Source organism: Schistocerca serialis, chromosome 2, assembly GCF_023864345.2.
Source record: "Schistocerca serialis cubense isolate TAMUIC-IGC-003099 chromosome 2, iqSchSeri2.2, whole genome shotgun sequence".
In the NCBI taxonomy this organism is placed as follows: domain Eukaryota; kingdom Metazoa; phylum Arthropoda; class Insecta; order Orthoptera; family Acrididae; genus Schistocerca; species Schistocerca serialis.
In genome coordinates this window covers 974,328,022-974,353,647 of record NC_064639.1, presented here as the reverse complement: position 1 = coordinate 974,353,647, position 25,626 = coordinate 974,328,022, and the positions used below count along the sequence as shown (strand labels likewise).

At 38.6% G+C, this 25,626-nt stretch overlaps 1 protein-coding gene across 5 annotated transcripts in view; it reads right to left on the bottom strand.

Moving 5' to 3' along the window:
• LOC126458379 (ATP-dependent DNA/RNA helicase DHX36) overlaps positions 1-25,626 on the bottom strand; it is a 243,218-nt gene that overhangs the window by 43,139 nt on the left and 174,453 nt on the right. For all 5 annotated transcript variants that reach the window (XM_050095356.1, XM_050095357.1, XM_050095358.1 and 2 more), the window contains 2 exons: positions 16,545-16,733; positions 9,419-9,585 (listed from right to left, as the gene is read on the bottom strand). In XM_050095356.1, coding sequence (XP_049951313.1) covers positions 9,419-9,585; positions 16,545-16,733 — 356 coding nt within the window. The remainder of the gene's footprint in view (positions 1-9,418; positions 9,586-16,544; positions 16,734-25,626) is intronic.

Genomic DNA, 25,626 nt, shown 5'->3' with positions numbered 1-25,626 from the left:
AAAAAAACAACCTTTTGAAGTTATTCTGATTTTGTCAACAAGCAAATGGAAAAAACATAAATTATTGTTGTTATTATTATTATTATTATTATTATTATTGTACCCTATGAATGATGCTCCACATTTCTATTTCTTATATTGTTCAAACAATCCTAGATGGAAGGATGACAATATTACGGAAAGGGTACATTTTTACTCGCCATATAGCGGAGATGCTGAGTCACAGACAGGCACAACAAAATGACTGTTAACAAGTAAGATTTCAGCCAAAGACCTCCTTCTGAATTAGACAACACAGACATTCACACAAACGCAACTCACACACACGTGACCACTGTCTCTGGCTGCTGAGGCCAAGAGTCTGGCATTGGGCAGCCAGAAGCATTGGTGTGTGTGTGTGTGTGTGTGTGTGTGTGTGTGTGTGTGTGTGTGTGTGTAATTCAGAAGAAGGCCTTTTGGCTGAAAGTTTATTTGTTAACTGTATTTTCGTTGTGCCTATTTGTGACTCAACACCTCTTTCATGTTGTTCACCTATTTATGATGGCACGATAACCACTGAAGTTGAATGGACACAGACAAAGGGTTTGTGCCAGTAAATAAAGTGTGCACCTATGCGGGATATCATAAAATCTGAATTATCAATTTTAAAACATTAAGTTATGTACATCGTCTTCATTGATGGTACCCTGGTCATATACTATTAAATGAATGCAGCGTTTTGCCAGTGAAGTTTTTATCTGTTTAAACTTTTCCTATGTCTCATAACAAGTTTCACCTTTTTAGGCCATTATCCAATGATCAGCTTTCTAGAAAAGCACAGTACATTACTGCTATGAAATGGAAACACAATGGTGTGAAAGTAAATTAATGTGTTCAATAGAATGCTGTAGTCCCAACTGGAAGATGGGAAACTGCATCCTGGGAACCTGGGCTGAAATATTCATTAATTATGTTCCGAGGAATTTAAACAGACAGCTGACAAAATCATTTAATTCAAATGTTACGTTAATGACAAATTAGTCCTACTGAATGGTACAGAGGGAGACATTGGTAATGTGCAGTAACGACTACATAATATGCATGATAACATCAAATTCACCAATGAAGTAGAAGAAAATAACTGTATTAACTTCTTGGATATTACAATAAAGAAAAATGCACAAATTTGGATTTTTTTGGAAACCAACAACTACAGACAATTAATCAGTAATGGGTTGTGCCATTCAGTAATCCACAAAAAAAGGCATACTTTCATGCAATGATATGACAAATGATGAATCTTCAGCTTGTTGAAGACAAGCTTAACAAAGAAATTTAGCCAAAGCCATTGATTCTGAACAAAAAAATGATTAATCAAATGTACTAACTACACTTTAAAAAGGAAGCCAAAAAAGATATTACTCTAGAGAGACAAATGACTACACAGAATTCTAATTCCGTAGTCCCCCATATCATGGTAACATTTGAAACAAAATAGACAAAGCTTTAAACTATGAAAAACCAAATTGCATTTCACACTGAAAATGATATAAAAAGTATTATAAGACACAGTGCCCATGGAATGAAATGATTAAATAAATCAGGAATAAATAAAATTGGATGTGATGATTGTAAAGTGATGTATATACTGAGTTGACAAAAGTCAAGGGACAGCGATATGCACATATACAGATGGCAGTGTACCATGCACACAAGGTATACATTGGCAGTGCATTAGCGAAGCTGTTATTTATACTCAGGTGATTCATGTGAGAAGGTTTGCAACATGATTATGACCACACAACAGGAATTAACAGACTTGGAATGGTAGTTGGCGCTAGAGGCATGGGACATTCCATTTCAGAAATTGTTAGGGAATTCAATATTCCGATAGCCATAGTCAAGAGTGTGATGAGAATACCACATTTCACGTGTAACCTCTCACCAAGGAAAAGGCAGTGGCTGACAGCCATCACTTGGAGTGGTTTTCTTGTTGGTTTATGGTTTTATGTAGCTGCTGGCTCACTCCTTGTAGCTGAAGCTGTCAGAACACTTCACGAGATCTGTCGCCTGATGTAACATTTACTGTATTTACATTTTTCTTTTAATCTGGTCGCCATAGTTGATTCTCTTGAAGTAGAGCTCCTGCTAACCAGTGCCTCTGAAATCCCACGTACAGCCAAGGAAAGGATGTATAGCCGAGGAAAGGCCCGACTTCTTCATGTTCTGCAGCTGTTACTGGAGCAAAAGAAGATAACTTCTACTCACATCACAAAAAAGCATATGCACTACTTTCCTTTACAAGCAAATATTTCCTTGAATGGGTATACAGATCATTGGTGTGACTTGTGAACTGGAGTAGAACACAGCTTTACGTATGATACATGCCTCGAAGGCTCAATATGTCGACCTGGATTACAATATACAGGGTGTATCAAAAACAATCATCCTATTTTTAAAAAATCATAACTATTAAGTTATTTGAGATATGTGCGTGAACAACATACTGTTGGAAATAGAAAACTCTTGGGTTTTGCATGGTTCTCACTAAGTATCACTGGCATCTGGAAGTGCGGGAATTTTTAAATCAAAGGATTACTGAATGATGGATCAGTCGCACTGGGCCAAATGGTTCAGCCTTAGGGTTTATAAAGAAAAAAAACCCCTCTGTTTATGTGCTTCCATTACCAACAACAATGAATGAGACGAGACATCGCATAACAGCAGCTGTGGAAGCTGTAACTCAAGACATGCTCACTGCATGTGTGAGAATAACTGGAATACAGCATTGACATGCCATGCATCTAAGGAGGGCACATTGAACACCTATGAAAAGATACGAAAAAAAAACTTTTTGAATTTCCTGTTCATCAAGAAACAAATTTCATTGTATATGTTTAACAGTTTCAGAAAAATATATGTGCCAAATCAGATGATTCTTTTTGATGGACCCTGTATTTCTTTTTTGACAATATTATGTAATTGGATGGATAAAAAAATCTACTCAGCAAGCAGTGGCAGAACATGCATATAAAAGGAGGCTAAAATTATGCAAGCTTTCAGAGCCAGTGGCTCCTTCCTCCGGCATAAGTGTTGAAGGGGAAGGAAGAGGGGTGAAGGAAAAGGACTGGAGAGGTCTAGGAAAAGGGGTAGATTTCGGAAAAGTCATTCAGAACCGCAGTTCAGGGGAAACGTTCCAGATGGGATAGAAGGAAACACTGATTGTTGGGAACTGCACTGGACGAGATTTGGAAAACTGAGAGCTTAAAGGTGGAAGACAGGGTAATATGCAAGACAGAGATTACTGCTAAAACACTGTGCATGAGTTAATAACAATGATAAGGTATGTGCACCATCCATAACAGAGGTGGGAGGGGGACAGTGAAAAATAGACAGGTAAAAAACTAAAAGAGGTAGGAAACTAAAATGGAATGAAAAAAGGAATAGTTACTTTAAAGAAATGCTGAGACGGAAGAAATTATTGTAAATTAAGGCCAGGTGGGTGTCGAGAACCAAGGACAAGTTGTAGCGCTAGTTCCCACCTGTGCAGCTCTGAGAAACTGCTGTCAGGGGGGAGAATCCAGATGGCACAAGTGGTGAATCAGGCACTGATGTCACGACTGTCACGTTGTAGATCATGCTCTGCAACACAATACTGTGTGCTTCATGTCCGTTCATCCTAACTGCTACCTTGTTGGTAGCCATACTAATGTAGAAGACCAAACACTGTTTACATAACAGCTGGTACACTGTGTGTCATTTCACAGATGTTCCTCCCTTTGATAGTATATGTTTTGCAAGTTACAGGGCTAGTACAGGTGGTGATGAGAGGGTGCATAAGCAAAATCTTAAAGGTCACAGGGGCAGAAGCTGTAGGTTAGAGAAATGGGTGCAGGAGTACTACAGGGTCTGACCAGTTTAAGAGAAGCCTAAAGGATTTATTGGTGGCCAACTCCTTCTACTCCATTGATGAATTTCTCAGTATGACCAGTGTGTGTGTGTGTGTGTGTGTGTGTGTGTGTGTGTGTGTGTGCGCGCGCGCGTAAGTACAGTCTAACTTCCGCACCATTTCAGTGCAGTAATGTGTTCATTGTAAATAAGTATTATAGTAGTTCTATTACATGTTTATTACCTTATAAACAAAAATAAACTTTTTTATTTTAAATTCAGTGCATTAGTGTTTGTAAAATGATTCTTTCATATAGTAGTCATTAAAAGAAAATGACGATCATTCCACTTGGGACCTGTGTAAGGTAATTAGCTTATTCGTTTCAGTTGTAAATATTTGTCATGTATTATATTCTGACATGTTCTACATCCTGGAGGACCTCCTCACTATGTATCAATTGGAATGAAAGTAAATCTAATCTAATCCAAACACCAAATTTTCAGCCAGTTTCAATGGAGGTGCAACTACTGAGGGCATACTTGTACATGGAACAGGTATGTTACATGCCAGAATATAAGTACCTTGTTTGTAAGCAGATTTAATGTGAACAGAAGAAATGATTTAGATATTCCAAAACTTTTGACAAGTCAGCCTCACCATGAGTCCATATAGCAAAGATGTCATCAATGATTCCAAGCAAACCATGAAAATGTCAGCATAGGAAGGAGCCATCAAGTTCCTGCAGCCACACCTCTGACCTGTTTGTACATCTTCCCCTCAAAGGTAAAGTAGTTGTTCATAAGTATAAAGCTGATTAAGATGAGCAGGAAGGATGCATAGGTTTAGAATCAGGTAACTGAGGTAATGTTCAGCAGCATTCAGACCATGTAACATAGGGAATGCTGATATAGAGGAAGGTAGCATCAATAGTGACGAGCAAGGTGTCTGGTGGCAGTAGGAGGGGTACAGATTTCAAATGATATAGGAGATAGCTGGTGTCTTTAATATAGGACATGGGTCCTTGTACCATAGGTTGCAGGTGTTGATCAACTAAGGTACATATATGTTCAGTGGGTGCTTTGAAACCAGTAACTGTGGGATGGGCAGTGTAATTGTGTTTGTGTATCTTAGGAGGAAGCCAAAAGATGGGAGTGTATTGTTTCCGTGGGGTAAGAGGTTCTATGGATTGACGTGTCAGTCCTTGTGAGGGGCCTGACACCACTTTTTCAGAACAATGCAGATGAGAAATAGCATTACAACATGTCCTTGGGTCTCACAGCCCACCTGACCTTAATTCACGTTAATTTCTTCGTCTCAGCATTTTTTCTCTAATTATTCCCTTTTAAGTTTCTATGCCTTATATTTTGTGACCTGTACATTTTTCCACACTCCCACAAGCCTCAACTAACTCTTGCACGATGTTTTGTCCAGTAATGTCTGTTTTGCTTATTACCCAATTTCCACCTACAAGCTCTCAGGTTTTCAAAACTCATCCAGTTCAGTGTCTAACAATCAGTCTTTCTATCCCATCTCATTTGATAAGTCTGCCATGACCATGAGTTCTGGGCAAGAGTTTTCTGGAACTCTCACAATTTCCTAAACCTCACCAGTCCTTTCCCTTCATCCCTCTTCCTTCTCCTTCAACCCTTCTGCCAGATAAAGCCCTGGCTACAAAAGCTTCACACACACACACACACACACACACACACACACACACACACACACACACACAGGTACACGTACTGTCCAGTCACATTAATATGACCAGCTGCTGAAAGTTTGAATAGCCAACCTTCGTAGTGCAGACTGCAAGATGTGCAGGAAGAGAGCCAATGAGGTTCTGGGCAGTACCAACAGGGATGCAGAGCCATGCGCACTCCAGTGCTGTGGCCAGCTGTGCTAGGTTTCTCACTTGAGGAATCATGGGGCGAACTGCATGTGGGGGTCCAAACAGCCCCCAAGAATAGATGCATACTTGTGTAAATCCATTGTGCCTTCTACTACAATGATGATATCACCAAGAGAATACTATGAAATCATTCCCCAGACCTTAACACTCTCTCCTCTGGCCTTGACCCTCCTTACAATTGTTGCATGGTGTTTGCTTTCAGATGTTTCACATTGTACGTGCCAACGGCCATTTATCTGATGGAGCATAGAAAGTGAATCATCTGAGAAGGCCACCATCACCACCCAGTCGATCTCCAGTTGTGGTATTAGCATGCAAATTCTAGCCTTCAATGTCGATAAAGGGCGGTTTGCAGGGATGTAAGAACCAGGCGACTGCTGTTGAGGCCCATACACAACTATGTTGGCTCAATGGTCACTGGACAGACACTGTTGGTAGTCCCTTCATTTATCTGGGCGGTCAGTTGCTCAATAGTTGCACATCTATTCATCAGTTCACAGCTCCCCAGTCGTCATTCACCCCTATCAACAATGTCCTATGGTGCACCACATTTGCCTCGGCACCTGCTTTGAACAGCTCCATTTTGCCAGGCATGGTATATTTTTACCATGGTGGCACACAATAAAAACTTAGCCATTTCAGAGATGCTTCCACCCTTGGCGCAAAAGCCAATGATCAAGCCCCCTTTTGGATGTCAGGTAAATCACTCCATTTCTGCATTACGACAATGACTGCACTGTTATCTGCATCTCTTCAATATGCTTTATATACCCTTCACTGCTAGCACTGCCACCTGCCATCTGTGACTGGTTACTGCACATTGGCGTCGAACATAGGTAGTCATCACCTTAATGTGACTGGACTGTGTATGTGTAATTTGAAATTATTAGACTGCTCTCACTTTTATTATTTCATAAATGTTTTATCTTTGCACATTTCTCACCTTATGTGCACAAACTGACTGCCAAAACTTCAAGAACAGTTACCTTTGTAAACTAAAATGATTAAAAAGACAAAATTTGAAATTTGCTGCTATTTTTATACTTACAACTTCTTTCCTAGATAACTATCCTTCGGTTAATTTACTTTTGCACTATCGTGTTCCCATTTTTTTAAGGGTAATACCGTACAGTAAGCTTTTCTATACAACTGATCACTGAATAATGGCTTAAAAAGCCAAAACTAGTAGTGAAATGAAGAACAAGTTTAAATAAATAACAGTCTCAGAAAAAAAAAAAAAATGCCACATCCATCAAAAGTTGAGTGATTTTTTTTTTTTTTTGTTTCTTCCCAGATACATGTCTGCGGCCTTAGTACACAATGAAATCCTCCTGCCACAGTACTGTAGTACATTACTAGAGGAGCTGAAATCCATGTGGTATAGTCAACTAATTGGTTGGAGTATCACGCAGAATGTATTTTCTTCACATGAAGGAGAAAGACACTCCAAAAATCCACAGAAAGTTGTTGGAAGCATTTGGCCATAAAGCACCAGCATATGACACTGTATTCAAACGAGTATAAATGTTGATGAACAAAAGTGGCCCCAATCCTCCTGGCATTGTACCAATGACTTCTTCCTTTTCGCCCTCACATGAAGAAACCATTGCATGACAAGCATTTCCAAAATGACAACAAAGTGATTTTTTTTTTGTGGAACACTTCACGAACGATCAAAATGCAGACTTCTACACCCAAGGTCACCAACAAATCATCCATTGTTGTTGCAAAATGAACGCTGAATGGCAGGCCACAGTGATCGCAAAGATTTGCACCATCAAGATCAAAAGCGAACTCCTTGGGATTACATACTGTGCAAGATGTTCAGCTAAGTATCCACTCTTTAACAGTGCATGTAGAATCATATTGGTGTAATGGGGTGATGCGTACAGATGGAATGTAATGGCACGCAACCAAATGGGTAATAGTCTGTCACGGAGCCTGTCATGAAATTGGAAAATGGATGATACTGTCTCTTAAGTCTCACCTCACCCAGGTTTCTGAACTTTACTACTTTTCCTAAGCCTAACCAGTCATTTTCCTTCACTCTTCTACTTTTCACTACGACCCTTCTGCCAGAAGAAGCCACTGGATTCAAAACACTGCATAAGTAACATGTTTTGTATGTGTATTCTCCTGCTGCTGCTGCTTGGTGAGAGACTTTGTACCTATCCAATTACATTACATCCTGTAAATTGTATCGAGCATCTTTGTTGTAACATGTGTGCCTTGTCCTCCCTAGAATATCAGTCGTTTTTCTTACGCAGTGCATGCACTGCATGGTCATATTGCTGCAGACTTATTCGAAATCTACTCATAACTGCTTTTTTTTTTTATTATGCTGCAGATCATCTTCCATGAATGTAATTGTGTTTAGTACCCACTCCTCAGACAACGATTGCCATTTACAACATTTCACTGGAGATGGGATTTTTGGCTCCTCGTTTGACAAGGATGATGAATAACACAGTTTGACGCCTGTTTCAATAGCACATTCACTTGTTAAACATGTATTTTCATCATTGTTCTCTTCATGTACATTGTCCACGCAGCCAAGTGTGTACAACACCACACTTTCCACTGACTCATCTTGCAGAAATGCTAATATTTCATCTGCTACTTCTTTCACACTCTGCAAAATTTCTTAGTCACAAAATGTCAACTTCAGCAACTGCTTTAGTAGATATAATGCAATGTTTGTTTTGTATCAACACTACTAGCACTGTAGCGAATTACACATCGACTCAGCAGGTCAACCATGCCCCATAGCCTCATGCTGTACTCACCATTGGATACCTCCAGCTCTGCCCCCTGTTGCCATTAGCAGCCAATATTGTGGCTGCATGGTAGACAATAAATTGGGCTTCGAGCACAGTGAACATCATTGGCCTTTTGTAAGCTCACACTCAAGGGGTTTCATGCAAAACTTTCAATATTTTCCATTGCTGGAATTTCACTGCTTGCATTCTTCTTACTTTTTCCTGGTGTGTCTCAGCTTACCTTGAAACCTCACAGATGTAACGTACAGTTAGTCTTGGTTTATCAAACAGGCGCTTCTCTCTTACCACATGAAGGAACCCTTTACTGTATGAAATGATAATTAAATAGACACCCTAGCTGCAAGCAGGCGTTGATACACTTCATTGGGGACATGTTGAAAATGTGTGCCCCGACTGGGACTCGAACCCGGGATCTCCTGCTTACATGGCAGACGCTCTATCCATCTGAGCCACCGCGGGCACAGAGGATATATAGTTATAGTTGCAGCTAGGGTGTCTATTTAATTATCATTTCATTTCTAGCAAAGCTGCATGGTCATCCACAGTAACTGTTCTTTCGGGAACAGATACTACTGTCATATATAACCCTTTACTGTGTACGCTCATTTGTGATTATATGTTTGTGTCTGCCTCCACTTTTTCCATGAAGGTTGGATTTTATGCTATTTTAATTCGACTGAAGACAATTTTAAATAACAACATGGTTAATAGTTAATTTTGTAGACAGTAACAATACCATTTGCTGTGAGTTATAGGTTATAATTATAATGGAAAAGGTGCTGGACACACTGACAATTAATGAGCAAAATTATGAAAAAAAAGAAAAATGTAGGATAATATTAGAGAATACTGTCCACTTACTTTAGTAAAGTGAGAGTGTTCCACGAGAGGAAATAACGATGGCAAAAGCCAGAACGCCCCGAACCTGAGGCTTCCCATCTCCGTACTGCCTCTGCCAATACTATGTGGTCACTGCAGCTTCCTGCAGCAAGCTCACGTTTTACAGCATCCACTTGACTCTCTTTTCCCTACAACATCAAATGACCACCAGCTATGTCATAACCAAGAAGTAACAATTTGTTCAGATATGACTAGGGACTATGACTGGTCACGTAAGTTGAAATGCATGGAAAGCAAATGGCAAGCTTCAATGCATTGTTAAGATAAATGTTACGGTACTGCTCTACCGCAGGGTTGTCCAGTATTTTGGCTCAAGGAGTATACCCTGGCATGAGTGCACGTCTCCCCTGCCCCCCACCCCACACTATATTGTCTGAGCAGGAGAGGGAAAAACTATGAATGCACTGCACTTAAATGGTAGTACAGTCATACTGCATATGATGGTTTTATATTCAGATTTCGCAACAACATACAGGGTGTTACAAAAAAGGTACGGCCAAACTTTCAGGAAACATTCCTCACACACGAATAAAGAGAAGATGTTATGTGGACATGTGTTCAGAAACGCTTAATTTCCATGTTAGAGCTCATTTTAGTTTCGTCAGTGTGTACTGTACTTCCTCGATTCACCACCAGTTGGCCCAATTAAAGGAAGGTAATGTTGACTTCGGTGCTTGTGTTGACATGCGACTCATTGCTCTACAGTACTAGCATCAAGCACATCAGTACGTAGCATCAACAGGTTAGTGTTAATCACGAACGTGGTTTTGCAGTCAGTGCAATGTTTACAAATGCGGAGTTGGCAGATGCTCATTTGATGCATGGATTAGCACGGGGCAATAGCCGTGGCGTGGTGCTTTTGTATCGAGACAGATCTCCAGAACGAAGGTGACCCGACAGGAAGACGTTCGAAGCAATTGATCGGCTTCTTAGGGAGCACGGAACATTCCAGCCTATGACTCGCGACTGGGGAAGACCTAGAACAACGAGGACACCTGCAATGGATGAGGCAATTCTTTGTGCAGTTGACGATAACCCTAATGTCAGCGTCAAAGAAGTTGCTGCTGTACAAGGTAACGTTGACCACGTCACTGTATGGGGAGTGCTATGGGAGAACCAGTTGTTTCCGTACCATGTACAGCATGTGCAGGCACTATCAGCAGCTGATTGGCCTCCACGGGTACACTTCTGCGATGGTTCATCCAACGATGTGTCAATCCTCATTTCAGTGCAAATGTTCTCTTTACGGATGAGGCTTCATTCCAACGTGATCAAATTGTAAATTTTCACAATCAACATTTGTGGGCTGACGAGAATCTGCACGCAATTGTGCAATCACGTCATCAACACAGATTTTCTGTGAACGTTTGGGCAGATATTGTTGGTGATGTCTTAATTGGGCCCCATGTTCTTCCACCTACGCTCAATGGAGCACGTTATCATGATTTCATACGGGATACTCTACCTGTGCTGCTAGAACATGTGCCTTTACAAGTACAACACAACATGTGGTTCATGGACGATGGAGCTCCTGCACATTTCAGTTGAAGTGTTCGTACGCTTCTCACCAACAGATTCAGTGACCGATGGATTGAGAGAGGTGGACCAATTCCATGGCCTCCATGCTCTCCTGACCTCAACCCTCTTGACTTTCATTTATGGGGACATTTGAAAGTTCTTGTCTACGCAACCCCGGTACCAAATGTAGAGACTCTTCGTGCTCGTATTGTGGTTGGCTGTGATAGAATACGCCATTCTCCAGGGCTGCATCAGCGCATCAGGGATTGCATGCGACAGAGGGTGGATGCATGTATCCTCGCTAACGGAGGACTTTTGAACATTTCCTGTAACAAAGTGTTTGAAGTCACGCTGGTACGTTCTGTTGCTGTGTGTTTCCATTCCATGATTAATGTGATTTGAAGAGAAGTAATAAAATGAGCTCTAACATGGAAAGTAAGCGTTTCCGGACACATGTCCACATAACATATTTTCTTTCTTTGTGTGTGAGGAATGTTTCCTGAAAGTTTGGCCATATCTTTTTGTAACACCCTGTATATCACAAAACAAAGCAAATTTTCAGTGTTATTAAATTATTTTTGGTGTGCTGAAGAAATAATTTTTGTCTGGTGCAAGCTGTTGCCAAATGCACAGATGCAGACGATTTCACTGATTTTCACACTAAAGTAGCCACCTAATCATGACTGACTTACTTTTGCAATCTTTCACACTAATACGATGATTGAAATATTGCAGGACTTTTGTGAATTCATTACGGAAATGTGGAAACTCTGCCTGTGGCAAGCAATGTCATTAAAATGGGAATTCCTTTGCAGGTAAATCAGTTATATCTGCACATGCGAAGGGATGCTTCCAACTGAAATGGCAGATTGTCTCAAAAACAGATGTAAGATTGACAGTGTCATCAAAACATTTAGGTAACTATATTTTTAATTCTTTCAATGCCACAATGAATTCTTCAAACTTGGTGTTTTCTGTGTTGGGAGCGAGCTTCGGGTACTGGACTGTGTGTGTCGAAATGTAGTTCTTCCATAACGTAATTTTCTTTTTAAATGCATCCCCCATCAGATCAGAAAGAAGTTGTTCCTCACCTCGCAGTGCCTTACTGCAGGCTGTGTGCACTCAAGTCCACTTAAAATGTGAGGTCTGCAATCAATTCTAGATGTTCTAATTTTCATTCCTGTACTCTTTTTTCCTACATAAATTTAACAACGGTGAGTTTTAAATTGAATAATTTATTGATCCAGGCCTTTCCCTTGGCTTAACCTATGTACTTTGCACTAATATTTAGCGTAAACTGCTTCTTGATGTGCTGAATACTGAGGTCCATCTGTCGATCGCTGTAATTCATTGTTCTTTCATGGTCAACTAAATATTAAAAAAAGAATTCTTCCTGCATGATATTGTAATATCGTTTCCTGGCAAATTTGCAGTACCTACTGCTTAAGGGGGGGGATTGATGAAAAACACACACTATTTCAAAAATGAACCAAATCCACAGTTTTGGAGATATGGCAATGAAATTTTGTACCAAGCTTTACATGAAAGTAACACATTTACATATACACTCATTTGACTGTATATATTTAACTTTTTTTTAATGAAATTTGAAGTTTTATTTTCAAAAAATAATGTATGTTCCTTTTTCTCAGAAAGTATTCAAGAGAGTTCAACAAAAATTTCTCTGCTTCATCTCTTTATATGTTTCTCTCATGAGGTTTATGGAATAGGTCAAATAGGAGAATTTTTAATTATAATTCCATAAGTACAATTTTAAATTCGTGCAAAATTCCAAGCACTTTGCCCCTTGCAATCATAATTTTAAAATTTGCTCTTGACACAACATTTATTAGGTTTACAGAAATATGTGTAAAAAATTTCATAATTCTAGCATTCATAGAATTTGAGGAAAAGGTACATAAACTTTAAAAAACAAACTTTTCAGGAAACACAATTTCAAGTTCAACCTAACTTTTTTCCTTACGTCACTTCTTCTGAAGGCACCACATTTGTACTCTGGGTCGTCTTTCCCTTCAAGATTTCTCTTCTGGTTTCATGTTGTCTGTCTTCTTTCCTTTACCAGCTCTTCAACTGACTTTTCAGCTGCAGACACGCACTGTAAATCTATTTTTCTCAGGATGTCTTGAGTAAAATTTCCTACCTTGAAGCCCATTCTTTCTAATACCTTCATCCTCCCGACATTCCCATCATTAAATACTATTACTGCTTCATAAGTTGCAATTCTGACAACTGTAGCAGATGCAAATGTGTTTTAGGGCGTCGTTTCCATGTGAGTGAATTTATAGACTCATCTGGATTTTGGGTTTTGCCATGAACACACTTTTTGAGAAGTGCAGGATTGGCCAAAGATGATCTATAAAACCAAAGAGTATGTATAACGACCTTCTAGATGTATCGTGCTTCAGGTGGTTTTTTTTTTTTTTTTTTTGGCCTTACGTAGTGCACCACGCCTTGTACGCATCTGCCACAGTGCTCGGGGGTCACAGCACCAAGTTACAACACCTGAAGATGGGTGTATAAGAGCCTGAAACCAGTCATGTGATAATAAAAGAACCTTACAACTGAGGCGGTATTTTCAACCTCTGGTATAATGCTCAGTTGTGGATGTTCCTCCAACAGAATTGTTTGTAGTTAAACAGAAAGTATCCCCCGTCACACACTTACCAGGAACTGACTGAGTATGTGTGTGTCAGTAAGGGTAAGAGCCATCTGTGTGCTGTAATTTATGCTGAGAAGCTTCAACTAACAAAACAATTCTCTACTCACAATGGAATGTCTAAGGACCGTGAGGTGGATGTGCATAGAGACATATCCACACACAGTCACTCTGTTATGATGCTGACGCCAAATTCTACTTAATATTGTGTACTTTGTTACAGCTGGAGAAATGAAACTTGTATTCTGATTACATGAAAATAATCTGAAGGGTATACTGTACTAAAATGTAACAGTTATGGGTACATATTTCATATTTCGTATTTCACATTTAAATACATTAACAAATAACAATTTATTCTAAGAATGAGTACACTAGCCATACTAGGGATGCTAACTTTTTAATTATTTACTTATACAATGTGTCATGGACGTCTTCAAAATAATGACAGTCTGTGAAACGAAAAACTTAAGGAAGCTAAAAATGTAATACGATGGAAGGACATTGTTTTATTGCTTAAATATGACTTATTTGTGAATATGAGAAGAATAATTGTCACACTAAATTAGTATAAAGTGACCTATATATTTCAAAAGCATTATTATAATTGCTTTTAAGATGATAGTCATCAAATTAACAGCACATCTCAAATTCAATAAAATGACTGGCTTGTCTGAAAAGATGTTCACTGCATTAAATAATACTTTTAACACTTAGAAAAAAGTCATTTGCATTCACGTCACACATTCTATTTATTTAAATTTTTTTGGGGAATTTATAGTTTTCTCTTAATTCGATCTGCAAAGGAAACCTGAATTTGGTAAAAAGGGAGATTTCTGTGAAGTAATCACAAAATGCAAATTTGCTACAAACAGTTTATGGAGGCTTCACATACTTTTTATTAACATTAAAGAGTAAAAAGAAAAGTTACGTAAAAATGTAATCACAATATTGTCCAACATACAAGTTCCTTCAGAAAAAGTAACCTTGAGTTAAATATGTACCATAACATGCACTTAAAGCTTATAAATACAAAGGGAAAATGTACAAAATTGCTATACAAGATGTGTTTCACGCAATCAGCGGTTTTCATTTTTTGCAACTGAGACAGCAAAAGGAGGGAAAAACTCAGGAAGACGATAAATAAAAACATGTAAGCATACCCTGTACACAAAACCTGTGAAGCAGCTTTGAGCTTAAGAAATAAAGTATGAACAATGTGACCCAAGCATATATCAATATCACCCAATTGCCACTGCACGAATTGTGAATTTTTACAGCTGTGTTTGGTCAACTATAGAACAAGACTTCACTGTATTTACTAATGTGCTCTAATGACATACCGGTTTCACTGAAAAACTATTTTACCTCGGCATAAACTGCAATGAATTTAACGGGTGTGGCAGAACCAAGCAATTTTATATTTTATTGAAGCGTAGTGAACTAGAACTACATACTGATAGTGTATGTTATTTGAAAGAACACTTCGTATCTTTGTTGGTCACAGCTTCCTAGAGAGCTGATGTTTATAGTGTTGTTGAAAAGAAGTGTTCCCCCCCACTTTGGCAGTAGCACTGATTTGCTTGCTACACAGCACAGCATGTTTAGCAAACTTGTATGAAGCACTGGACGAATGAACTGAAACAATTTCAAATGTGGTGATAATGCAGTATTTGTTTTGGCAACATTTTGAAAAGGCCAGAATGGATAAATAACATTTTGCAAAACAATTATGCAATAAATAATGGTTTTTATACGACATTGCAATCATTTACACAGCCATAATGTGCATAACAACTTAACAGATCTTTGTATTTGGATAGGTCATGTTAACTGCTAAAGTGTTCCCCCCCTTGTGAAATATAAATGTACTTGGATAAAATTTCACAATTTAAAAAAATTCTGTCCACCAACTGTTTTGCTTTGATTATCAGAAAAACTGTGTGTATTTCTTCATCATTGCAGACTTCTGTACCTCTGTGTCTTCTTGCGCACTTGTAGCTAAAATGCTCTCTCAGTTCTAAAGCTTTACTAAATGATCTAGTCCCTTTCTCCAGAAACACTCACATACTGACTTTTGTTTACAACAGGGAAATAATTCTTTACAATTTGTACTAATACATGTACATTGCATGACATGAGATGAATAACAGATTTCTCTAATCTTAATGGCAGTTCAGCTTCTTCTCTAGTTCCTGTGAAGTCGTGACGACTGTCACAGTACTCGCTGCTCTATGGCACGTAGCATATCTCCGTGGTGGTACAAGAGTACATGGAATAAATCGTCCAAATCAGCAGGTACCACAAAGCGTGATAAAGCAGCTACTGTCATCCCATGTTATAGAAATGTTGCATCATTCTGCACCATATTTCATGCACAAATGAAATAAATTTCCTAATATCAAACTCACGACTTAAATTAAAAAATATTTTCAGGGTGGCGATCCTCACACATTGGTACAATGGATCTTGTGCAACACATTACTTCGGCAAAAATGATACATTATACTACACTGGTCACTCTGTCTGCCCATGTTACTGGAATGTGACATGTTTTCTGTGGATGATCCTAGAATCTTCAGTGTATAGTAATATGACAGAAACTATTGAGGGCATAAGAAACAACACTCATAATGAAGAAGATACCATAATAATCAATGTTCTTTAGGATGTTGTGGTAAGTACGTTCTCTCTTGACAAAGATTGCATTGTCAACAACAGTGGTCACCTGAAGGACATGATTACAAAAAGTGAGACATGCAATAAACGGTAGGCAGTGATCTTTCAAATAACATACACAAACGGAGTGTAGCTTGAATTCTACAATGCTTAAACATTATGTTTGGGGATTACTGTTTTGCTACACCTCGTATTACAAATAATGTTTCTTACCAGTGGTATTACAAAGGCATCCTTGAAGCTGAGACTTGCAGCAATGGAGAATATAGGGTCAATACAACCAAAGATTGCTGCCATGAGAATCATCTTGCCAGTCTGAGGGTCCAGTGGGAGACGAGCCAGGTGGAAGCCCAGAGGAGTGAGGGTCTCGTCCTGGTCAAGTGCACCTAGTGTGTGCAGCAGCTGCAAATAAAACCTAAATTAATACACAGAAAGAAGAGGGAGACAAGAAAATCTGCATTTTTTGTAAATTAATTCTGAAGAGCGAAAAAGATCTATAGTGCCAGTTTGTGCATTTCTTTTCAACAATTAATTCAAATTTACAACTGATGTTGTATGATGTTGAAGATAGCACACAGTAAGTGCTTGAACGGCCAATCAATTTACCCATAAGTTCAAGTGTCCATAATTTCAGTTTAGAACTGTAACAACTGGCTTCATCAATTACTTGTAAATTCTTGGGTTTGGTTCCACATCATCCTTGTGAAAACACCTGATCAAGATTTCAGCCTTCTCTGTTAGTTACATACTCCATAGCTCAAATGAAGGATTCTTTTAGTAAAATGATGGAATGCATGTCGTGTGCGTGGGGTCTATTTTTGATGAAGGCCTTGCTGGCCGAAAGCTTATTTGTGACCATCTTTTTGTTGTGCCTATTTGTGACCATCTTTTTGTTGTGCCTATCTGCGACTCAGCATCTCCGCTATATGGTGAGCAGCAACTTTCCTTTTCATAATATTGTTAAATTCGGTCCTGGATTTTTCGATTGTATGATACGGAATGAATCAGTTTAGAGAATAAGTATACATGACTGTTGTTAACATTAATGAACATATGATTTTTTTTTAGTCCTACTCATGCAACTACACTTAAAAACCAAGTGATCTTTTTGGGCTACCAATTTTTAAATGGAAATTCGTCGATGAAATACAATGAGTTCTACAGCAGAAATCATGTTAGGTTAGACTTAAAGCTGGCTTTGCTGACTGTCAGATATTTTATGTTACTGGGCAAATGGTCAAAAAATTTTGTTGCTGCATATTGAACTTCTCTCTGAGGCACTGACAGCTTTAGTAATGGGTAATAATGATCATTTTTTCCACTAATGTTGTAGGTATGGATATCACTATTCTTCTGTAATTGTCATGAGTTATTTCATTCTTCTGGTTTATTTGAAATGGCTAACTCCTTGAAGAGGTACCGACATGACAAATGCGCATTGACACCACGGCACACTTTTGTGCGTTCAATACTTTCTTTTTAAGTGATGAGTTGCACCACAAAATCATTCCATAAGACATTACTGATTGGAACTATGCTAAATGTGCCAGGAAGTTGATTTGTTTGTGCCTAACACTAGCAATTATAAAAAAAGCAAAAGTAGTTGGACTTAATTGTTTGACTAGCTCAGTAATATACATCTACCAGTTCACATTTTTCAATGGGTACACCCAAAAATATGGAGCATTCTACCCTATTTACTAAATCCTGTTCATCTGGTACATTAACTGTTGGTATGATTAATCTGTTGTACTGAATTAAACATAGGGTGTTTTCTCGAACCATGTCGGACTCCTTTTCCGATTTCTCTCCAGTCAATAAAAATTTCTTACTATTACAACACTGTCTGAATTACTCAAAACAACTTCTGCATTCTGTTTGGTCAGTATGTTTCAAACCAGTTGTGTATAAAGCCATTTATTCCATGAAACTTAAGTTTGTCAAGAGTATAACATGATCCATGCAATCAAATGCCTTGGAAAGACGAGGAAAGTTACCAAGTGGCAACATTTCATAATTTAAGGGTTGTAATATTTCGTGAGTGAATATATAAATAGCATTCTCAGTCAAGCAACCCTTCTGGAGTCTAAACTGTAATATACTAAGTAAATTGCTTCTACTTAAATATGAGACTACTCTTGAGTACATTACTTTTACCAACATTTTATAAAAATATGTCAGTAACAGAGATAATTATTCAGACTTTCTTGTCCACTCACTTTTTAAAACAAAAATTTAAGAACTGCATGTTTTAATCTATCTGGAAAAATTCATGTGCCACTAACACGTTTTATATATATAGTCACTAAGGCATTACTTATTAAGTTAGAACAACTTTTCAGAATTCTGTTTGAAATTCCATCAACACTATATGAGTTTTCATTTTTTGAATTCCATTAATTTCTGTGAGAGATGTTCGTCCTTCTTCTAGTTCCTTAATATTTTATGGAATGACATTTTTAACATCGAGGTCTGTTCAAAAAAAAAATTCTGGACCGTTCGTAATTTTGCGCCAATGCTGTGTTGGAGTGAAATATGGTCGGCATCCCTGCACACGCCTGTGTTTAATGTGTAACTGCCAGAAGTTTCGTTGTTGTATGTATGTTAGTTATTGTTCAGTACTGCATTGAGTAGAATGTTGTGTTGCACAGTTTGTGAAGTTCGAGATGGTAGAGTTAGAGGAACAACGTATCTGCATTAAATGTTGCATGAAATTCAAGGAAACCTTTACAGAGACACACCAAATGATGCAGGAAGCCTACAGTGATGAGTGCTTAAGTTGTACTCTGTGTTACGAATTGTTAACATGGTATAAAAATGGCTGAACGGAAGTTAAGGATGACCCTCATTCAGGATGCCCTTCGATGTCTACTGACGATGCTCATGTCAGGAACATTAATGAAATCGTGCATTCCAATCTAAGACTGACTGCCTAGAGATTTCAGAAGAATGTAACATTTCAGTTGGACCATGTCATGAAATCCTGACACAGCATCTTCGAATGCATCGTGTTGCCACCAAGTTCATCCCATGGCTCATGAGTCAACGCCAGAAAGATTTTCAGCCAACGCCGGAAAGATCTTCAGCCCGTAATCTGTAAAGAGCTTTTTAGGTGTGTGTGTGTGTGTGTGTGTGTGTGTGTGTGTGTGTGTATGTGTGTGTGTGTGTGTGTGTGTCGGTGCTTAGAGGCACTCAACGCCGAAGTTATCAGTGCAGTTACATACATCAAAAGAAACAAATGTGGACAAAAACTGATAAAATGGGGTCATACACGCAAAGATAGTGGGAAAAGATAAAGATGCTACACAAGAGACTAAAACATAAGTTAAACGAGAAAGGAGCTAAAAGAATGCCACAGGAAATTGTCATTGGCTGGTCACTTAAGTAAAATATGGGCGAGGCAGTCACCTTGTGAATGAGTTAAACCCTCTCCCTAAAACATCGGTAAAAACAAAGGACAATTCAGAAAACTTTGAAACTCTAATCACATTCATTTGATTATTTCTTAAAGGATATTGCAGATCCATCAGCAAATCAGCTGCGGCTAGCTGGTCAGAAAGAAAAACACAGTCCAATAAAATGTGGGGCACAGTTATCTGCACGCCACAATCACCACACATTGGAGAGTCATCTCGCTGGAGCAAGAAGCAACGCATCACGGGGTTGTGACCTATGCAAAAACGAGTGAAGAGAACCTCATCCCGTCTACATGGCTGGAAAGAAGTACACCACAACAGCGTTGTGGGCTTTACTAAATGGAGCTTATTGTCGGTCACTTCCAGCCTATCATCCTCCCACCAATGCAAGACCTGAACTCAACAGCAAGATGATAGCATGCAGGGGGACGGCACACTGAAATATCTGAAGATCAGGACATGCCTCCTTGTCTGCTAGATCTGCCTTTTCATTCCCTGCAATGCCAATGCACCCAGCAGAAAGCCACCTCCTTCCCCAGTCACTGTAGTTGGAAGAGGTCATCCTGGATGGTCTGAACTACTTTATCTGCTGGGTACAAACATCTCAACAAATGAAGGGTACATAGAGAATTGGAACTGACAAGAAATATAACACTGGAAGAACGCCCATCTGCTCCAGTGCCTGCAAGATAGCAGACAATACCTCATCAAAGACAGTAAATACTTGAGGCAGTTGGACCTTAAGGACACGATCAGGGAAAAGAACAGAGCAACCAACAGAATCCCCCTGTTTAGACTCATCCATAAAAAAAAAGCTACATAGTTGGGGTACTAAGATAAAATGTCAGAAAATGTCATATCAAAAACGAAAGCAGGAGTGCAATCTGTCTCGTACTGCACCAAATCTAAAATCACTCTGGGCCTCTTCAGTAACCAGGTCGTCAGGTGGTTAAAACCCTGGATTTGTGGTCGTACTAGCTCCACACTGAGGGACTCCAGCACACGTTGCATGGACTCCAAAAGGCATCATAGCTTGCAGACGGTTGGAAAAAGGCGTTCCAGAGGCAGATGAGCAACAGTATGCAGCACAGAGGCTGGGTATTGGACTGGTCCTATAAGCACCTGTGGCCAGCCGGAGCTCCTCCTGGTGGACAGAGTCAATGATCTTCAAATAGTAAAGCCTCGCCGATCCATACACCGTGCAATTGTAGTCCAGATGTTAACGCACAAAAGCCCCATAAAACTGGAGGAGATGTGTCCTGTCCACTCCCCATGACCTGCGGCTAAGATATTCAGTACCCTCAGGGTTGAGGGTTTCAGGTCTCCCAGGTGCATCAACCATGACAATTTGAAGTAAAAAATGAGGCCCAGAAACTGACAGAATCACTAAAATGTAGGATGGTGTCCCTCATATGCAAGACAGGTAAATTAAAAATACTACGAGAATGATTAAAATGAACACACACACACACACACACACACACACACACACACACACACACACACACACTTACCTGTAGAAAACTGAAAACCCATCTTTGCAACCCACACCTCTAACCTCTGCACTGTAAGTTGCAACTGATGGCTCACTGATGCAACACTGGACGAGGAACACAAAACAGCAGAATTATCTGCAAATAAGGAGCATTATACCAGATTCCTTACTATAGACATGATACTGTTGATGGCTATGGCAAAGAGGGTAACACTTAAAACACTGCCCCTAAGGTACACTTGCTCGAAATGATCGTCAGTGTGTAACAAAGCAGAATTGCCCACTGCTATCCTGTTTAGTTTTACACTCCTTCAGTAACTTAGTTAAGCAATGAACTTTTATTTTTTTTCATTTTCACTACTCAGATTCCGACTACAGATTCTGTGGCCTTCAGCCTCATAGTACAGAATTCAGAAATAGTTTAAATAAAATTCCCCTAGTAAAATCTATTATTTCAGTACATTCTAATGTCTATTCTGAAAGTAATGAGCTAATCAGTTTTATGGGAAATGCATACTATTAACAGTGATGGACAATGACGTATATTGTGCAATACATATTAACAGATCAAATTCAGCTATAAGACTGCATCCAAAATAAAGCCTAAATTTTACTGATTCCAGCAAAGTGTTTAAATGAACCTAAAGTCTGTTAGTTAAATAGGTATTAAGACTTAAAATCTGTAACCTGTATGACTTTCAGTGCCAATTGTGACCAAACTACCAAATAATTCCGAGATCTGTTTCGATACTTTTGCTACCTTTATTTTTCTACGTAAAATAACTCCAGTCTCAACTTTGTAAGTGCATTAATTAAGAATTAAGTAAATTTGAATATGTAAAAATTATTGTTCAAAAGGGCTGCCATGGTTATAAGTCGGGAATTCCCACGGCGGACGCATAAGTTAGTTCCACGTATTTAAATTGACACAGCTCACTCATGTTATTTAGATAATAAAACCCAATGGTTAACTTCAAAACCAGTTAGTAAGGATCATTTTAACCCTGGGAAATTATAAACTATAATATATTAACAGAAATAGTCAAATATTCAAGCGCTCGTCTATATAAGGTCCGAGCTGGTGCAGTTTTCAGTTAGTTCTCGGTCAAATTCTCTTGGAGCAAAAGTGCGCAAGTCAGTTAATTTTCCAGGTCGTACCAAAAAAGTGTAATTGTGAACATTGTTAAATACTGGAATTTTTTGACCTACCTAATGTGACAATTAAGTGTAAGAGGCCAGTTCACGTGAATATTGTGTGTGCGAGTAATAACAAATAAATCGTACTGTGGTTGACATAAATGTTCAACAATGAATACGATCTTGACTTTTGATTTTGAAAAACTTAACCTAGGATCCTGGCTTCTTAATTTCAGTGTGATTTAAATGAGATGGACGTAGCTACCGGGAAGACAATATTGAATAAACAAAGCAAGGTAGGTCGAGAATACTGCGCACTATCTACTGGGTGAGGAAATGTTTCAATACCGGTACATCCGGTTGTGACGTGAACTAGTAAGAGGCACTAATACGAGGAAACAGCCTGGCACGTTACAAGTGAGTCACCAACTTGGGTCCTAAAATAGTTCCGAGACAGGAAAGACTGGATGAAGATGGTGATGTGGCCACGAAAGCCCCACTGATGCAGTTGAGAAAGAATACAGTGCCCAGGGTGTATAAGTGGACAAGGAAAAATAATTCTTAGATTTTTCACGGATTTCCCGGTTAAAAATAAACTTTCTCCCGACTGAAAATACACTTTTTCTGTGTTAAGTGACAGTATACTAAGAATAGTAAAACTTATCAATTCTTTGAATGGTTATGATTTTGTACACCAGCGTAGAATTTCCCGGCACTTTAGGAAATGAAATTCAGGGAAAAAACACGTTTTGAAAAGATGTCTGATGTGCAGCAACATATACGCTGCATATTTTCGTATTATGAAAGTATAAATTCGAATTCCACCAAACACCACATGTTACTTTCCGTAGCATTGAAATCAAGATTGCGATGCACTTTTGTAAGCCAGTCATAGCTCACGTCATGTGATCTAGCCAGCTGATGACAGCGGATATTCAGAGCATAGCACACATGATATAGTCAGCCAATAGCAACATCACTGTTAAGTAGGGCGAACACAAAAATTGGAAAAGTTAATGGTTTAAATTACTATATGTAGTGTTGCTACAAGAAAAGAAAAGCTTTCAAATATTAGTCTCGAAGATTAATAAGCTGCAAGATAAGCTAAGGTTTCACATATAATTTGATCTTTTTTGCAGGTGTTACACTTTCAGATACATTACACACAAGTGCCAGTAAAATTTTTTAACAACATAAATGTCTGATCTTTTGGGTTCAAAATTATTACAATTGGTCGTCCTCAAAGAGTTGATCTTTAAATGCGAGTCAAATGCTCTGTGATTTAAGAAATTCATTGTACATTCTTGCACATAGATCACCTTGTGTAAAAGGAAATTTACTTTGAAAGTTAACGCTTTTCAAACAACTATTCGCAATATTTTCCCGTGATCTGTTAGAAATAGCTTTATTTTAGCAGTTGCCAGATAGTGACAGAACACAGGCGTCACCATGCCTGTGCAGCTACGAAGACGCAGAAAGCCCGAATATTCATATGTGTAAAACATTAAAAGATCTTACATTATGTCATAAAAGAAACAAGACATTGGAGCATCAGAATTTTGTGAACCATACTAAAATGCATAATTTGGCTTAAAGTGCACATTCATACGTCCAGATTCAGATGTAAATTTTCTTGGAGTACCAATACTGTATTATCTCGTGTTTGGTTCTTTATTATGTCATAACGCCAAACATGCTAGAAGATGAAAACGTGGACTTGAAATTCAGTGAACAGTTAAAGCTAGGCAATAATGTGGAATTAAACACTTCATTTCAAATAAATTGACTGCCTCAGAGGAAAAGATTAATAAAAGCAAAACTTCTTTAGCAAACTGACAAAAATAACTTCATTGTTCTGCAAGGTGATTAATGCCTGACTGTCAGAAAGGTGGAAATAAAATACAGTCCGAAACTAATAACAAATTTCAGTCTTCTGTAATTAAGTGAATGTATTTTAATTTACTTGATAGCTCCCTGCCACAGAAATCTGTTTTGTTTTCATTTGACGTGAGAGCAATATACAAAGCGGAAACGTAAACACGGGTAACATGGAGACTACCCACCTCCCAACTACAACTCAGTCCGCTCTGTGTATCAACCCTGGATCTATGATATTTCCGAACTGGGGCAATACTAGATAGTGGTTCCCCCCATCCCACCCCCTCGAGGGTTTGTGGTAGGGGGGGGGGGGGGGGGAGGGGGGGGGGGGGAAGAAGAAGAAGAAGAAGAATTGTGTGTATATATATATATATATATATATATATATATATATATATATATATATATATATATATATATATATAAAAAAAATTAAAAATTGACTTTTCAAAAATATGCTCATTTTGTAGCGCACATCTTTCTGAAGAGTCTGATACATAAAAAATGTGTGTTCGAGGAAATGCAAGACATTTTATTTGGTCGTAAGTGTACCAAAGTGCAGTGCCACACCTCTTCACACAGCATTCTTCTATAGCACGTCACTGTATTTCTCTCTGTGGAATTCAAACATGTAATATTTTGTAATGGGTGGCCTCAAACTATATTCAGGACAGTGGAAATTAAAATGTCCTGTGGTGCCTATCCTGGTCCCAGTCGGCCGGTTTGACGTCCTGCCCCTTTTTACAAAAAACTCTCAATTAATACTGGATGGGATTATCTGTAACCGGAAGAACAAGAACTCTTAAGAAAATCTGCACTCTTTATTGCCTATTAGCTAATAACTTGCTGTTTTGTGTGACATAAAATTAAATATAGGATACACAAAACCAGTAAAGACAAGATACAAGCAAGACAGTACACATTTCCTCAATCCTTAAGTCCTAGCAGTTTTTTCTCTCTGTTCTTGCTACAGATTTAGATGGCATGCTTTCCTTTATGGGAAAGAATCTATTACCTAATCAACGTTCATCAAACATTTTGCTACATGAAAAAATGAAAATGACGTTGTCTGATACTGAAAAGGCTGTTAATACAAATAATAACCAAGACTGGTGTGGTTTCTCGATCTGATTACGTGTATTTTGTTACTTGAAATGAAATAGGCCTGCCTAATACGAGGGTTGGAACTTAAATAGTGGCAACTATTTATCCACAACTGATACAAAAGAGTTACATGTTTGCACCTGTTACTGTCCTGTCAAAGTAGTCACCAGCATTGTGTAGAACCCATCGCCAGTGATGTGGAAGGCGTAGCATACAGTTAGCAGAGCCTGTTCCGTTGATGGCGCAAATGGAGCAGTCTACTGCT